The 18991-nt window shown below is 37.3% G+C and overlaps 1 protein-coding gene across 4 annotated transcripts in view; it reads right to left on the bottom strand.

Annotated features, from left to right (window-relative positions):
* The window catches only part of frmd4ba (FERM domain containing 4Ba), a 49968-nt gene that overhangs the window by 15286 nt on the left and 15691 nt on the right, over positions 1-18991 (bottom strand). For all 4 annotated transcript variants that reach the window (XM_060868354.1, XM_060868355.1, XM_060868353.1 and 1 more), the window contains 10 exons: positions 13917-13982; positions 13661-13755; positions 13122-13214; positions 12090-12174; positions 8762-8818; positions 8100-8122; positions 3499-3582; positions 2795-2860; positions 2518-2575; positions 2189-2275 (listed from right to left, as the gene is read on the bottom strand). In XM_060868354.1, the coding sequence (XP_060724337.1) occupies positions 2189-2275; positions 2518-2575; positions 2795-2860; positions 3499-3582; positions 8100-8122; positions 8762-8818; positions 12090-12174; positions 13122-13214; positions 13661-13755; positions 13917-13982 (714 nt within the window). The remainder of the gene's footprint in view (positions 1-2188; positions 2276-2517; positions 2576-2794; positions 2861-3498; positions 3583-8099; positions 8123-8761; positions 8819-12089; positions 12175-13121; positions 13215-13660; positions 13756-13916; positions 13983-18991) is intronic.

Here is an 18991-nt window from a genome sequence, read left to right on the forward strand (position 1 = left end):
TGGAAAATTAAAATTGCTTATCGTGATATTTTAAACTGAAAATCACAACAAGTGAAATATAGTTTCAACGTTGCTGACATGTATAACAGTAAACTGCTGCCACCAAGCTTTTCTGAAGACGAACTAATTGTCTAGAGAAGCTTTAAGAAATTGATTTATTTGAAATACTGGCTAGTTGGTTCACTCAAACACATTAAAGCTAACATTTACGTTAGCATTTACTACAGTAAGAGAATGGAATTCTTTCTGCAGTGGTGCTTTTACAAGCCAGGATTTTACAGTGCAGGCAAAGCGCTTTTTAATCCGACGACCCCCAATAGATTGTTCACGTGAGGCAGGCCCAACTGTGAGGCCCATGCTCTCTTCTCTCAGCCCCCCTGCCAGACTAATTGTGTTTTATTGCTTGATCAATTGTTTGGGCTGAGTGAAGAGCACAAAGACTGGGGTGGATTTGCATAATGAGAGCAGTCTGCTGGTAGTGGGCTGGGGAGATACAAAGGTAGCCAGTGTTGACAGCAAGCACAATCAATACTGGCAGGAAGATGGGGTGCACTTTGACAACCGGGTGAGGGGGTACTTTTAAAAAGAATGTACAAAAAAAAAAAAAAGAAGAAAAAAACCTTGCCCTAAAGCAAGACAGAATAGAAGATGGAGGAAAATGTGGGGTGAGCTGCCCCCGCCTTCACATGTCCTTGCTATAACTTTGCCAGGAGAAGAGCTGGTTGAGAAAGAAAATGAGAGTGAGAAAAGGATGTGCTCCTGGGACATTTCCACTCAACACCCAATCTCCACTTCAGCTTTGCCGGAGGAAAAGTAGGTTGGCAGGGAATCGCCAAATGAGCCGAGACACCTTTCAGAAACCCTGTCTTTGGCTGGCGCGACGCCAGCTCCAGTCCCTCTTCTGCCTTCAAGCAGCATTATTACACCATATCTCTAAAGACTTGGGCTGTACAGACAGGGAGCTGCCCATTCATACTGTGCCACCAGACACACAACCAGCTACACTCAACTAACAAATGCCAGAAAACTTACACTGTAACGACAAGCACCCTGCAGAAAAATGCAGGACAGCCACCAAATGAAAAAGTGCAAGGTTTTAACTGGCAAGGCAAGAAACCAAAAACAGTTTAACAGAAATTGTGCCTAGAAGAGATGAAGCTGCTAATTAACCACATGTTATAAGCAGCAGAACATGCTATCCTATTGCATTCTGATAATATACAGATAAGGTGTGGTTCATTTAGCTAGCAGGCAAATAATGATACAGAATTATAGAAACACACTCACAACACACCTTTCAGCTTATACCAACACCGCATAGTTCTCATTTAACAAGGTCTTTTACTCCTCCCTTCTAATTGTCATTGTCTTATGTCCCAAACAACTCCACCCAAAATAGGGTTAACTGCATAGCCACCTAAAAGAGTCCTGTCCAAAAATCTAAATAACTGTTTTGCATTTAAGTACAATGGAAAAATTCAATGGAAAAACACATGCCAAATTACTTCCAGTACTTAAAAAAAAAGTTGTAGTGCATGCATTTTTATTTCTATAAAGTTTAATGATTTTAAGAAGTTTTAAGATGGAAATAATAGTGGCACTACTGATGAATTATCTTTATCTAGTCCTGGAGATAAACGATCAGCAGGTCAAGATACAAAAACTGTATGAAAACAAAAGTATGGATTGTCGTGAATAAGTATGGACACAGACATTAGAGAAATTTCTATCTGAACTAAAGCAGACAAGTGGCTGCATCGAAACACCTCAAAACATCTACGTAGCTGTCAATCGTTCCAGAATCACATGTTGACTGGCTCATCTGCCATTTAATTTTGTGGAACAAAAGCATACAAATTCTCTTTGGCAAATTGTGTAAAGGATGGCAGATGTAAAAGTACATTAACAAGTCTTTTATTAGTAAGTAATACTAATAGTATTTTTAAATTATTTGTTTAATTTATAAAATATTCTCATTAGAAATTAGTCACATATACTCAAATATCATAAAATACAGTGCAAGTACGTTTCGGGGAAAATGGAGAGTCCGTGTCCTCTGTACATTCTCTCACAGATTTGCCTTGTTGTGGGCATATCTGTAGTTTGGTGAAACATTAACTTCTGGAGCCAGATAAAGCATTAAAAAAGAAAAAGGACACAATCTCCTCTGTTGTTCGCTCCAACTTACCTTTCTGGGTTTTAGCTTGTCTTGTTGATCGTACTGGGCAATGCCTTTGTAGCCGATTCCCAACCACCACGGAATTCCCTGCTTGTCCTACGAAAGGGAAATTTGAACAGGTCTTAAAAGGAATTTACTTATTTAAGCTGCATTATCAAGTCAAAAGATCAAATGCGCATAACATGGCTTGTGAGTTAATTATTTGAGCTCCTCGGTCCGCTTCACGACTTTTCCACAGCAGCGTATGCTTACAGATATAAGATGATATACTACAAGGCTGCCTTTCCAAGTCATAAAAATACGTTCAATAAAATTCCACAAACCAAACGTTAACATACCTTCACTTCATAATAATGAACACCATATGAAGGTAAAGATTCCACTAACAGGAGATACCTGCGGACAAAATAAGCATTCATCAGAAACAGGCACACAGCCAAGCTAAACGTTTAGTTTATAATACAATTGGCTACTATTGATCTTATCTGTGCATCATGGAATATAGCTTTAATCTGAGTGAAATGATCACAGACTGACATGCCTCTCTGGTGTACACGTTATATCTGGTATATCCAATGCACTTGGTGTGTGAGTGAGATATTATCGAGCACTTACTGTACTATGGCCTTTCCTCGGGTGAGCCCTTTGAGGGTTTTGTAATGCTCGAGGACTTTGCCTTCACTACAGGGCCGGAAAGGGGAGAGGAAAAGTGTGCATGTATGAGAGAGAGACATTACAATATGCACTTGCAAAATGAACACCAATTAAACACTAGGCTGAACTGTGAATATATTATTTGTAAAAGACTGTACTCTTTAGACACAGATTCAGCACACTCATCCATGAAATGCCATCTGGCCAACTGTCCTGTTAAACAGCCACCCTCTGTCTAATATATGCTCGCATTACACACACACACACACACACACACACACACACTTTGCCTGGTCTTCACAGCTGTTTCTGCACACCCACAAGCACACAGGTGTTCACCAACACACGTCCTTCTATAAGCCTCTATGATCCAGAGGAAAAACTTTGACATCTAGGAATTATTGTAACCAACCATCAACCATGATCATCTGGCTCATAGGTTTACTGCACACATGGCCTAAGCACATTGGCAAACTTCATCCGGCTGCACTAAAGAAACGTTCATCACTGGAGCCTGCAGTTTTAGCACTTCCAGACTACAATTAAACATGCGGGAAATGGTAATTACATGGGCGTGGAGTAAAATGGAAGGTTGTTTGCTAGTAAACATATGAGCAGAGGTTGAAACTGTTTAATGGTCCTTTAAATGTTGGCATGTTCCTTACCAATAGGCCAGGGATGGGTGCTCCTTTAAAACAGCTGTGGGAAACACGGGCAGCTTTTTCAAGTCTGATGTTGCACTTTCATCACTGGGCAGGGAAAAAAAGAAGAAGAAGAAGAAAAAAATCATTTAAAGCAGAACTGGAAGTATTCAATATGCCAATTTGAAATAGCTTGCTATGCACCGAATCATAATACAGAGCACATACACAGTAGCCCGTTGAACTATTTTGTCAATAAGAAAGTGTCTAGCTTCGATCTTAGGCTGTATGTGAACAGATAAGACAGAAATGTCTAGTACAAACTCTTCCTGCCAAACACTGGGAACACCTAACAGAAATGTTATGAATATTTTCTCTGAGGGAGTTTGTTGATGTTTCCAGATCACATCCCTGTAGTCTTTCCAGAGGTCAACAGTTTCTGCAACAAGAGCACTACTACAGACACTTCCTGTCCTAGATTTCAAAAAACCAGACAACTTTTCATACAGTCTATTCTGACACATTATTTAAAAAGGAATAAAAACTGTTAATGCAATATTAATAAATTTATCATCTTTGTGGACCAAGCTTGTTAAGATGAGCAGGTCACTGTCGAGGTGTTCGTTCAAAGGCAACACCATCTGCCCCACAATAGATGTGCAGTGCAAAGTGCCTCACAATTCAAACACCATAAAGAGAAGTGTTGCTTGCAGGCTGTTGTACAACTAAACTTTCACAAAAGCTATTTAATTCAAGCACATTTATTCGGCTAAACAGCACTAAGAAGTAGTGACACAGCCCAAACAGTAGGCAAAGGTTCAGGTTTTACATTTGTATTTTCCATCCAAGTTCCAGAAATTTGTGATTGCAGAAGTCATGCAGACTAATGATATTTGGAGGCGCTTGTAGAGTTCCACAGAAATAAACCAAGTTACATCATGTACCATCATCACAAAACACAGTCAGACAAAAAAAAAAACATCTTTGATTCAAGTGCATCAAACATGAGTACAAGAGAAGATGATTATTCATCCAACAAGGGGACATTTGCATAAGGCTAAGAACTTGTGTTTTCACTGCTAGCAGTTTGAGAGCAGAGGTTCTGGGTTTGCAATATTACCAATTCAAGCAGTTTTCAAGAAAACATCTTCTATGAGCCCTTGGGTATGTGGATATCAGGGAATACTCACTAATGTAAACTAATAGTCTTTACCGAAAGATTGATTATTAAGCGGTAATGCAAGGGTTTCATTTTTTAAATGAAAAAATAAAAAAAATGCTTCACAAGAACACAGCCAACCCTGCTAGCATGAATGAAAGTAGGAACAGGAACAGGAGCTCTTTTGTAAGCAGTTTATAGCAAGCCAGCAGTATTTAACAGTTTGCTGATTCGTGTTTAATGTTTGATGGCATTAATTTGGCTGCTGTGCTAGGGGATTTGATTGTGTGGTAACGTACAGAGCGATTCTGCTCTCACCGCAACACCCAGGCAGCAATCTGGCATTCATTAGGAAGTCTGTACTATCAAACAGTTGGCTGTAGGAGGCAACATGTCACAGAGGAACAGTAACGTGTCAGCTATTTCGCTGGAGACTAAGCAACCTCCTGCAGAGAGGAGTGAAAACAAAAAGGTCATTTTAATACAAGTGCCATGTGTACATGCTGCCTAACAGCTCATTAATAATCAGCCTGGTATGTTAAAAGCTCTTGGTTATACACCCAAAAATGACAAGAGCAAACTGATGAAATCCATTTCTGTCCTGTTAAACAAAATGGGTAATCTGTTAAATACTATCAGTTCGAGTATATGTAATAGAAGTAAAATAACTAATACAATACAAATTTTCATAGAGTCTCTGCACACAACAACTATAAAACTAGTCTTGAGTGGAAATATAGGTCATTCTGCATATTTAAGCAATTAAAAAAAAAATATCAGTAAATATACCAGCTTATAACATTTGGCTGAAAGAGACATTTGTAACTTAGAAACACGTGTGGCTTGATTGAAAGCAGTCATTTGGGACACTCAAACAGATCATGAGCCTCGATTGGTGGGACAAACCTCAGTGTTAAACGTCAGTAATTGAATGAATATCAGCAGCAAGTTTTCCCCCCTCAGTAGCAGGTAGTGTAATGATATTTTTAAATCCACACAAATATTTTGTTAAATACTACATTACTGAAATGATCAGCACATTCCTCGTCAACACTGGTCACACGCAATGTAGTGTGCGGAATGCTTCACATCAAACCAGGTTATTACTAACTTCCCTTTAAAGAGTTCACAGAAGTTTCTTCAGTAAATGTTGCCTAGAATTATGTGCCATTATGATCTTTTTTTTTAATGATAAGATGTTCAAATAGTGGATCTTTATGTTTTTAAAGACACCCATCACTGATACATCACTAACCAGCTTGACGCCCGAGTGTCTGCCGGGGAACAATATCTTTACTCCCTCAAGCTTTACAGTCACTCAGGCTTAAAGGCAGTGGCAGAGGTAGGAAGGGAGGATGTGGGCTTAATCTCCTGGCATGCTGGTGTCTACTGCTTGTACTTTATGGAGAGGATTCTGGAGCTTCAGTCATATGAGGTAAATTCAAGAGAGAGGAAATGCACAAAAAGCCTGGTGCCAACAAGTGGTTTCAGTTTTAATATGCCGACTATGTGACTACTTTGAATACTTAAGTACAATGGCTAAAGACATAAGTAGACAATTAAATATTTGTTTAATTTTTGTGGTTGCCACATTTCTTAAGACACCTGTTAAAAGCCTCTTCTGTAACAGACAGTTTGGACAAGCTGCAAGCAAAATACAGTGCCCCCAACTGTACCCCCAGAACACAGCGACTGGTATTGTGTGTTTTGATCAGAAGAGACCAAAATCAAACTTTATAAAATGTTCTGTAACATCCATGTCACTTTCTGGATTTGAACCCCAGTGAAAACCTGTGGTCTGAGTTGAAGGAAGTTTACAGAATGCCTCCAATTTAAACAAGACATTACAGGAACAGACTGTTCACAAAATACAAACTGTAAAAGTGCCAATATTTTAATCAGGTGTTGATAGAAAAACATTGCATTATTTAAAAAAAAAAGTGTTTGGAACAAGAAACGTTTTAATAACATCATAAAATGTGCAGGTATTTTGGAGCTTAAAAATTCATGTATCCTTGCCAGGTTATTCTGTTTTGCTCATTTTCATGGAAGGAGCCAATATCATGTCTGATATATCATTTCTCTACAGGTATGAAGTAAAAAGCAAACTGAAGAAACCCACGACAACTGAAGACAGACTTTTAAAAAATGTTCCTATATGCTGCTAATATAGAGAGTCACATTTCTAGTAAGCTGCACATCATATCACAGCTCTGCTGTTAGCCGGAAAAGTAAAGGTCATTGTTGTAAGGCACACTGCAGACAGAGTAAAAGAGTCCGGTGCTGAGCTTTCATGCCACACAACTGAAAGCGTACAATGCTTTGTGTTCTAACAATGCGACATGGGTCCATTGGAAGGACAAAAGCACATGGACTGGTTTGGTGTCAACCCACACACTCGTCCACTTTACCGGTTATGCAACCAGGTAGCTACTTCTTCCACAAGAGTCCATCTTAACAGAGGAGATACAGTATATATATGATTAATATATAGCAATCTCCAGGAAGACTCAGTGCACAAAAAGAGAAAATAAACCGTACAGAGCTTACAGGGTAATACAAAAGTACCTCAATCATCATTATGCCATGATCAAGATAGATTTCCCAAACATTCAACAAGTTGTTTTAAACCTGATTATGTAAATATTAACCAAGCCTAAGAAGTGTCAGCCTCCCTGGTAATATTTTACATCTAAAGAAAGTCCTTCAAACAAGCAGAGAAGCAAACATGTCTGTTCACAATAATACGTTTGGGTGACCGTAAAGCAACGCTCACAATACAAAACATTTCAAGGCACTTCGCTGAAACATTTATGGAATCTATTTCCTTTCATTCCAAATGAGTTCTTACATCAAATTCAAAATGGTCTGCTCATGAAAGAGTGCCGTAGACTCGACAAGTAAACTTTTCATTGCCTGTTTAATATTTTGTGTAGATGAGCTCTTTAAGACGGGTACATTGGCCCATTCACCCTTAACACACAAGTGATGACAGTCATCTGATGACTCAAACCACAGATATTTTCCCAACACACCCAAGGCATGGATATTCATAGACTTCCAGCTTATCTGCCACTAGGGGCAAGACAATATACCTGTACCAGGATATTTTCAGCTTTTTTTTGTGTTACACTATACTGATATAGATAACACACAAACACAAACCAGAAAACAAAAACACAAGAACTTACATTTCAACTTACAATCATGAAAAACAGGGTGTTTCACTACACAAGGATAAGATCTAATCTCTCAACAAGTCAGTTTTTAAAATGATGCTCTGGTGGCTTCATTAATCAAACAATTTAATAGCACTTGGCCATTGTAAACTACAAGTGCACAAGAGCCCTCTTTAAAACGTAAATTTAAAGAACAAATCAAAACAGGATATACTGGAAACATTAAATACCATTTTTAATCATGCAATTTTGTAAACACAAATGAAGGATCAGGATCTGGGCTTTACCTTGTGTAGTCCCCTTTTGCCTCCTGAAACACACACGCACACACACTCACAGTTAGTGAACGCTGCACATTCCTTTTGTATATTCACTTTTAGCTGAACAATAGTACATTTTATACATCGAACTGCACTTCATTATGTGAGCTTTGCACAAGCACAGGATATTTACTCATTGTAAACTCTATTACACGGTGTTTTTTTTCTTTGTAGTGTTATGTTACACTCCTGCTGACTTGCACACTATCCTTGTGTCTAGTCGTGCTTATGTACTCGGCTCGTACAAGTGCATGCATGTTTTATCTTAACCTGCCAAAAGCTACATGTGGATGTGCATAATGACAATAAAATCGGAAGTGGATTAGTAATAAACCAAGATACATCCCACTTATCTTCTTCACACACACTAAGAAGCTTAACTCTTACAGTCGTGCAAAACCTTCGAGCACCAATAAGCTTGTTTTCTAAATTCTCCAAGGAGTGAAGGTTTAACAAATATACGACGCGACACGTAAACACAAGGCAGTATTTATAAGCGAACACGTCGAGAATAAACGTCGTAGTAACGTCGAGTCGCCGTTTAAAACCGTTTGGATTCAAACTGAAGCTACGTAACGTGTTTAAACGGTCTGTCAAACAAGGCGACGTTAAATAGCGCACTTACTTACCTGCAACACGAACGCAGCTAACTTAAAAACATGTTCACTCTCCAATTCGACACTTCCCTGTAATAAAAAAAAACAGAAATGAAGAGATACAGAGATAAAACAAATTTTATTCAGCCGACGTGCGGCTCCGGTTAGTTTTTAAACTATTTCAGTCCCCTCACAGGTTTCCACGGGGGAAAAACCATTCACCAGAAAAACTGGGGGAATTCATTTCACTCTGTTATAAACATACAACGCTATGTCCATCCTTTCATAAAAGTAGTTATCGCACAGCATATAAATATAGATATAGATACAGCATATTAAAAACAAAACACGTGCAATTCTTTAATATAGATCAGTAAAGATGGGTGTTATCTGAGCCCCTGCACTGAATTGGTACAGTCTGCTAACAGGTTCATCAAACCGCATCAAGTAGCATCAAAACATATCAAACAGATAGTAAACACTATATTTCACTTAATTATTGTCAGAAAGTGAAATTCTGGGATGAGATCAGACAATCTGGGAGCATTATTATGTTCAATTCAACGGTTTATTTAATCACTTCGTTGATCAAACATTTAATATTATATTTTTGAGGTTCTTCATCTATTAAATGTCCATGTTTTAACTCTGCATTTAGGTTCAAGAGATTACAAACTAAAAGCCTCATTGTCAGAAGTAATATTGCCTTTTAAAATAAATGCCAACTTGAAATATATGTCATTTTCTTGATGAAACTTCATTTCATGTATTAAAAAACCTGATTCCTGAATACTGGAAACATGAAGAAAAAAATAATTTAACTAATATAATATTATTTTATTGTATGTGTATGTAATTGAAATTTGTTCCAGTAAGGAACTGGTTTAAAGCCTATAGATTATAGTTTCTCATTTCTTACTCTTAGTCTTGGAAACATCCTGGAACGTTGGCCTGGTGTCATGTGATTTTTGACCAGGTTGTGTCAATACTAAGGTTTAGTATTAGCCATGTTTACTTGCTCTCATAACTCCGAGGAATAAACACACAAAGGAGTAGATGTCCCACGTTACCCAATGAACACGTAATACAAGCTGGCTGCAGTTAAATCAGCAGAGCAAAATTGCATCACTATCAGATCTGACAAGTGATCTAACACTACCATTGAAAATAAAATAATAAATTAAAAAAAACATACAGGGAAAGGAAAATACACTCACTAAGCACTTTATTGGGAACACCTGTATCTGCATTTGAGTATTTCAATAACTCCTGATAACCTAGGATTTTCACGCACAGTGGTCTCTAAAGTTTGTTCAGAACGGTGCAATAAAGTAACACGTCCAGTGAGTTTTGTGAATTGAAATTGTAGATAAAACAGGTCAATGGACAATATCTAGACCATTAGGCTAACAACACTTCCTCTTCTGTCAGCTAAGAACAGAAAGCTGAGGCTACAGTGGACACAGGCTCATTAAAATCTGACAGTTAAAGACTGAAAAACAGCCTGATCTGATAGATCTTGGTTTCTTCTGAATCACACAGATGGTAGGGTCAGAACCTGGTTCTAAAAGCATGAAACCATGGACCCAACCTGCCTTGTGTCGACAGTCCAGACTGGTGCAGGCAGTGTAATGGTGTGAGGAATGTTTTCTTGCCAGACTTTGGGTTTGTTAATATGTACACATGGGTTTGTAATGACAAATGCCACAGTCTATTTAAGTACTGTTGCTGATCATGTGCATCCTTTCATGGTCACAATCTTCCCATCTTCTAATGGCTACTTCCACCATGAACCAAGACCAAGACCAAAATCTGGTTTCTGGTTTCATGAACATGACAATGAGATCAGTGTTCTTCAGTGATCTTCCCAGTCACCGGATCTGAATTCAGTAGAATGGGAGATTCATAGCATAATAAATCTGCAGGAATTTCTTTATACAATCATATCAACATAACAACTTGTGGAATCCATGCCACAAACAACTGAAGCTGTTCTGAAAGTAAAGCGAGACCCTACCATGAATTGAGAAAGTTTTCCTGATAAATAAATTAGATTGATTAAATAAATTAAACTGTAAATTAGAACACAAAATATAAGGCAGAATAGAGGATTGCAAATAAGCTAGCAATACTTCATATTTTGACTATTGAAATGTCTTGTAAATTTGATTAACATCACTACAAATGACCTTTGTAACATTTTGTGCATGTGTGTGTGTGTCTGTGTGTGAGACAGTGATAGGAGTGAATATCTAGCCAGTTCGCCTCACAATTTTTGGCAGTGCACTGCTGCACTCCCCCTTTTTTAATTAACACACTTTTGGCCTGTGTCTGTGGGCCTATGTGTGTGGTACAAGCTTCAGATTACTGAAGACCTTTTATTCATTTTTATTCCCTACTTCTGCTCCCACTGTTATTACAGTGGCACACTAAAAAAATATCCATGCAGTCAAGTGATATTTTTGGAGGATTAAAGAATCAGTTGGTACTTTGTACTAGAGTTGAATGCTGGCATTGTTTAACCAGAGGCGATGTAGCATTGGGCACTAAAACTAGAAGCCGACTGAAGATTAACATTTCAGAGGGTCTTAGAGCAAATCAGAAATGCTTTCTTTACTGTCAAATAGCTGATGTTAACCTACTGTTGTGTTGTACAGTAAAAGAAAGAATGATATTTATGCTGAGAATGTCTATCATAGATGGCATACAGGGATCATGTTAACTGTTGTTCTGTTACCTGTTATTCTATGCTTGTGTGTATTGCTTTCTTTTTATGCTTGTTATTGTGATTTGCTTTCATTATTAAAAGTTGAATCTTTCGCTGCTAAGACTGTCATTTAATTGCCACTTGCTGTGTGTTCGGGTGTTTGTTAAGCTTCGTCTTTCTTTTTAGCCTACTCTTCCTCCTTGGTGGAAATTCACTAATTCTTGGTTCACTGCAGGCTCATTTAACAGCTTTTGTGCTATATTCTGGCTTTACTTATTTTGAGTAAATCTATTTAGTACCTACCAAATTTATAATCTCTCTAATATAAAACAGCATAAAAAATATAGAAAAAAAAATACAATGAATAAAAACGAATGAATGTTTTTTTAGTCATTTTATTATAGTAAAATATTTTTACTATAATAAAACATATTGTGTGTGGTAGTTTAGTGGTTAAGGTGTTGGTCTACCGAACAGATAGTCATTAGCTCAAATCCCAGATCTACCAAGCTGCCACTGCCAGGCCCCTGAGCAAGGTCTTTTACCCTTAGCTGCTCAGTTGTGTAAAAATGAGATAAAATGTAAGTCGTCTTTGGATAATGGTGTCTGCCAAATGCTGTAAATTATATATTGATGTAAGCACAAATCACTCACATTGTAAACAGAAGACTTAGCATTCCAGTAAAACAGCTCCACTGTACTGGTATCTTTCAATAATCCGACACTCTCGATGTAAAACCTGTTAAAGAATACATGGCAATTTAATTTGTGCAGTTTACATATAGTCCACAAGACATAAGGATAACTGAATTTACACAAATTTTACAACTTGTTTCATTAAACTGTATGTTGTTATCTGGATGATCAAAGACTGTCTTAATGTTTTGTGTTTTTATGTTTTTTTCCATGAGTCCTTCTTTGTCCTGTGCAGTTAAACCTTTGTTTTATCAGATTCTTCTGCATATTTGAACCCTTTCTAACAGCAGCTATATGATGCTGAGATCTTTTCACATGTAGGACAACCGACAGACTCTATTACAAAAGGTGCAAACATTCACTGATGATCAAGAATGCAACACGATACGTTAAGCGCTGGGGAGGTGTACACATTTGAACAGTATGATCTGTGCATAAGATGCTGGAAAAGCAAAGAACATGCAGGAGCTGGAGGATTTTTCTGAAGAACATTGGGAGGTTTAACTGCTCAGGACAAACATGGGGATCATTAAAAACTTCTGTTGATCAACCAGAACAACACACAGTATTTAAAATTAAACGTATATAAAATTCTAAACTGCTTCATTTGTGTAAATTCAGATATGGATTATATTCCATACATCTGTGATGTGAAATTATTCATTGCACAAATAAATAAAAAATAAAACACTTATTTATCACTTTATTATCAGTTTTATTAAATAATAATTAACATTTTGCAGATTCTGCAAGGTGTGTATAATCTGAATTACAAATTCTTTTACAGCATAAACATTATCTAGATCAGCGATAAACATAATACTCCTATAACTGCTCTTGACTGAACAAAGTATTCATTATTGTGCATGCATTAAGAACCACTGCCAAAGGTCCAACTTTTTCAGTATGTTGCAGCGCCCTCTAGTAGATGTGTCATGTCCTTCGCATGTCGGTGTTTACATTTAAACTAGTTTAAATATCTACACTCACCTAACATGAAATTTGAGCTCGAGTGGTCCAGTCTTTTTGGAAAAGTTGTGCTCCAGTACTCTCCGGTTCAGTTGCAGCCAACTTGTCTGACCACTAATAAAAGAAATGATTTATTCATATACAAATCTGTAGCAGTAGATTATTTAGCTTCGCTGTGTTTGAACTGACTACAAGAACATTCTCACACATGTAGGCTGGTTATTCGTTAATCTTTTATGCCTGGTATAATTTGTCATGTTGTTGCTCTTCCTTTTTTATTCATACATTACAATTACAGTCAGAGAAGAAGTTTATTGACAGACAGACAGACTGATAGATAGATAGATAGATAGATAGATAGATAGATAGATAGATAGATAGATAGATAGATAGATAGATAGATAGATTAAGATTACTTTTACCAAAATATATAAGGACAAACTGTGACAAACAATTTCTACTGTGTGTGTGCGTGTGTGTGTGTGTGCTTATATCATGTCAGTTAACCTGCCACATAAGATATTCACACAACAGCTGTTTCATAAAGTGAGCCCACTTACTTTGTGTCAGTATATGAAATTCCAAAATACTCCTTTTCCTTCAGGCTGAAATGGGATGAGACCATGTCCAAGAGATCTCTAGACAATAGTTTGGGCTGAGAAAAAAGATTCAAAACAGGTTGATGCTAAGAATATTTTTTGATGATTGAACCTGTTTTAGAACAGGCTGTGTTTCAAACAGTCCTCTATTTTTTTTTTACAGTGTGCAATGAAAATGATGCTCATACACAATGTATAAGCTTGAAAAAAGTCTCACCTGGACAAGCAGTTCTAGCTGTCTGTCATCCAGCAGAAGCACCTGACACTGCCGTCCCTCCGTCATCTAAAAAAAAAAAGGAACAGTCAGTGTTTTAACTAATATAAAGATATGATGGCATTAAGGATGATGGTAGTTGATGGGAGTTTCTCTCATTCAGTCCAACCTGATACAGGAAAAAAAAATTAGATCCCATAGCCATAAAATTACAATTAATCTAATAATTTGAGGACGCTGTGAGAGCAACCTTGTCAAGATTTTGTCTTTTAGAACCTTAGTATCATGCACACCTGCTAAAAGTACTTTTGAGTAAATGATTTTTACAAAATGGTTATTAATAGTTCTGGATACATAATGAAGGAGATCAAGCCCATTTTGCTATTTATTCACACAAGGACGGTGTGACAAAAAAAAAAAAACGGTAAATAGACACGGTATAAATATTGACATAGCATATGAGACGAATCAGTCGAAAAAAGTATATTGAAGGAGCTTTAGGGCATGTATGGTGAGATTAGTGGAGATGAATTCAAAGAGCATGGTGGTTTAGAAGTTAACATGTTTGCTTCGCACAGCAAGGGTTGGGGGTTTGACTCCCTCCACCTCCGTGTCTGCTGAGTTTGCATGTTTTCCGCATGCATTGGGGGTTTCCTTTGGGTACACTGGTTTCCTTTTCAAGGCCAGAGACATGTGTGGTAGGCTGAATGGCATCTCTAAATTATCTGTAGTGTGTGTGCACAATTGTGCTCTGTTATGGGTTGGCACCTCGTCTAGGGTATCCCTGGTCTTGTGTCCCCCGAGGTCCCTGGGAGAGTCTCCAGGTTGCCTGTGACCCTGCTTAGGATAAGTGGTGTAGAAAATGGATGGATGGATGGATGGATGGCACCTTAGAAAAGGCAAGAGATGTGCAACAGGAAAGTGTTTGCTCTATCCTCTAGAGATCATGAGTTCAAATTCTGACAATGCCGCAGCCATACCTGGCCAAGGGAACAAAATTGGACATGCTGTCTTGGAATGTGGAATGGTATAATTGCCTCTCTCCTCTGTCAATCATAGTGCAGGAGCATCATGTAAAAAAAGATGTGTTTGGCTTGTTTCATATCATGGAAGCACATGGCAGCTTATACTCTTTTTTGCTGGGGGAAAGGGGAGAGCTGAAAAATGGGTTCACATATACTTGATGTATAGTACATGTTGTTGTAACCCTCACACTGTATACCTGTAAACAGATGTATACCTATTATTTTATCCTTTACCCACCCAAAACACACACTCATTCTCACCTAAGGGCAATATTACATAGCTATTATGTCTACACGCATGTCTTTTAGAGGGGTCAGTGGAAGGAAACTTAAATGAACACGGTGAGAGGATGTGAAACTCCACAAAGACAGTAACTAAAGATTGGTACTGTATCAAACCCAGGAAGCACCCATGATTGCCTATGCCTTGCACTACCCATTTTGAACAATATACAAATGAACAATGCACAAAAAACCCTCACACCAACCCCAAATGTAACTGCTGTTAGAAATCTACAAGAGAGAAACTATTTGAATACTGTTGGTCATACATACACAGATACACGGCTATATTAAATAAACAAGTCTGCTTTATAAAATCCAGCTCAGTGAATAATTTGCAAAATAAGTCCAAGCATTAATCCAAGCATTAGAGTTGCATAGAACTTAAAGCTTCAAAAACATGCACAATTTCACTGACCTCCTCCCCGATGGAAAATCTGGACACCAACCCATACACATCCACGTATGCAATACACACATACACCCAGGACAATGCACACCCACAACAAGAGCTGGTATAAACTATGCTTGATGTAAACTTTGTAAGAACTTCTTGTCCTGTTTAAAAGATGACCGTAGATAATGTTTTAATTATCTGCTGTAATGCTTTTTTCTTACAACATTAACATTCTTAACATTAACCCACTTCACAATGCTTAGTCCAGAGTTCTCAGTAAGGATGGCTGCTTTGTATTAATACAAATGGATTAATATGCTGACAACATATGAAATTTCAAATTGTGTTGCTTTTGTATTATGGCTTTCCCATTCCTTATAAACACGACCGCCGTTCTGACTAATCCACCTTAATCAAAAGAATTATTGTGGCTGATAATTACATGAGCTCCGTGACTTAAGCAGGAATTATTCACTATAGTAACCCCTTAAGGGACTTCGTACAAGTCTGAATTGAACAGCTTTATCAAAGATTCATTGTAATGCCAAAATCACACTCAAAACACAATAATTTTACTAGTTTAGGTTTAGTCTACATTCATAGGTTGTTCTGCTCATGCAACAAATGATAAAACTAAAATAAGATTTTTTTTAATCAAAGCCTCTTTCAAACTATAATAAAATGTTATCTTCATCTCTTCGAATTTTCCATGTCAGAGAATGTTCAGCTTTACCTCTGAGTATTAAAAGTATTAAAAGCTCTGACACCGTACACTGCTTTCAAACGTGCAGACAACCATACAAACAATTAATAAAATCTCAGTATATATAAGCAAGTGACATGGCATTTTTTAATAATAATAATAATTATTAATAATTAAAAAGCATGACAAAAATTTTCAACAAATTCATTCATTGACTATAATGCAGCAGTGCAGATGGAGAAACTTTACCTTGGCCAAAAGACAAAGTTCTGAAGAGTTTTTTGTTGAATCCTGGCAGCATTCGTATTATGTAATCTCAATGTGGCCCCAACAGCCGACCCCACAGTCTATTGTCCTTATCCACCACTCACACTTATTCTTCACTGATAAGTGCCTGTGTGGCTGCTATGAATCTGTATGTATTCACTCAGCACAGCAGCTTCATTGTGCTTTTGTCTATCTGTCTACGAGGCGGTGGCTCTGCCTGGTTCAGAGTGGATTTTGCATCACCAGGGTCCACCAAGTCACAAGGAGAAAGTTATATCCAGTTATTGTTCTGCAACAAACCCAGCTACAAGAAGAATTTTTGTCTTACACAGTTCTACAACAAGTGATTGTAGAATTGAAGAATTGAGATTGTTTTTTTTACTGTTTGTGTCTGAGTGTGTATGTGTGTGCGGTTCGGGTGTCCCATGGTAAAAACAGAAAGGGTTCATGTGATGTGCACTGATTATGACACGGCAGTCGACATCCCCTGAGGCCCAGTCTCAGGGTTAGAATCTTTAAACAAAGCCCCCTCACAAATATCCTCATGCCAAAACTTGAGTTTCTTTCTGTAGTCAAAGACGTAAGACTCTACAAAAGCCCTAACCGGCTCAGCAGTGTTTTACTAATTTTTTTTAATGCTGTAACAATGCAGGGTTAGTGACTTGAAAATTTTCAAATATCTACTGATAATTCTTAAAAAAAACTTCCCAAGCTCTACACTAAGCACACACACACACACACACACACACACATACACGAGTCACCACTGGAGTCATCATGGAAAAAATAAAAATAAAACTGACTGGCAATGACTCATATCTACCAACTCCAAATACTACTATAAAGGTCTGACACCAAACACAACATCTGGAGAGGCGATTGTCTGGACATATTACTATCCAACCCACAGTAAAAATGTGATGACAAGAGGACACAGGATTACTGTGCTGTAAAATGCGTTCATAGAGAAAAGCAGAAAAGTTAAGTTTTGAAATAACTTTGCATGACAAAAGAAATATTAATAAACTTCTTTTAATAAAACATTTCCCTCATATAAAATTTGCAATGTTTGTCTGTTGGTCTAAAGTGTCACTTACAAGAATATAGCTCATCAACATACCTTACAAAACCATTCTCAGAGTATGTAAGCGATTCGAATTTAAGCTACAACATACTGTATATTTGACAGACTTCTTTGTGATTCTGCCTCATGTTGTACCTTTCTTCATATGTTCAGTTGTTTCACATCTTCAGGTTCATGTAAAATGTAACTACATTTACATTTACTGCATTTGGCAGTCGTTCTTGTCCATAGAGACATACAAAAGTTTAGTTAAAAATTAGTTACTAGACTTAAAATACCATTAGTTTAAAAACTATGTATATATAGTGTCTGTTTTGTTGCGTGTTAAACTAACGTTTTTAAAATTTTTGTTAGACTCACAGTTTTGCACAATTGGGCTGCACTTCTGCACGACTCTACAATGCTTATCATACTTTGAAGCCCTGGAATTCCCTTTCCCTTAAGATGTTGGACATTTTAAAGAATACTATTTTGTTGTGTTTTTCTTGTTCAAACTAGTCATAAAAATTTGACATTTCAAATTTTTACAAAATGACATTTTGTTGAAATAAACCTTCTTTGAGAAATGCAAACATATAAGTGCCATCATTCAAATCACTCAAACTGAAATGGATCTCATGGAAATCAGTTTTCTCTCCAGAGAAACTATCGTGTACACACCGACCTCCACGTACACTGAAATGAAGAACGTTATCTTATAACAGACCGACAAAATGCTGATAACGCTGTAAAAGACTAAATTATCATAAGACAAATAGTACGCTAGAATCCCAGACCTTTCTCCAAAGGTCTCCAAAACAAATCTATTTTTGGAAATCAAGCTTAAACCCAGTATTTTAACAATTATTTTAAATCTTAATAACCTGTATTTAACTTGGATAAAAACTCATTGAGAACAAATGTCTTTTTAAAAAGTGACCTGGCTGAGAAGGCAGCAAAAGACAAAACAAAAATTAAAGACACAACATTTAACATATTTATAACAAACAAAACAAAACATAGACATATACATTCAGAAATCACAACATGCCTATACTCAAAGTTATTTACAAGTGCAGTAAGCACCACGTTGTTCCACATTGATGAGGCACTAAAGTTAAACCATTTAGGATGAGGAGAAAACTATGAGTAGACATTATGACCACAAATTATGACTATCATGACTACGCAATTGATGTTGAATGCTCATTACTGTCATACCTGATAAACATCCCCAATATGCCACCACGACTGAATCAACCTCCTGCATGGAAGCAGCCCATCACTGTAGCATCTCCTCAGCATCTGCTCAGCAATAGTCCATACTAAATGACTCCCAGA

The sequence above is a fragment of the Tachysurus vachellii genome, chromosome 4, assembly GCF_030014155.1.
Source record: "Tachysurus vachellii isolate PV-2020 chromosome 4, HZAU_Pvac_v1, whole genome shotgun sequence".
Taxonomy (NCBI): Eukaryota; Metazoa; Chordata; class Actinopteri; order Siluriformes; family Bagridae; genus Tachysurus; species Tachysurus vachellii.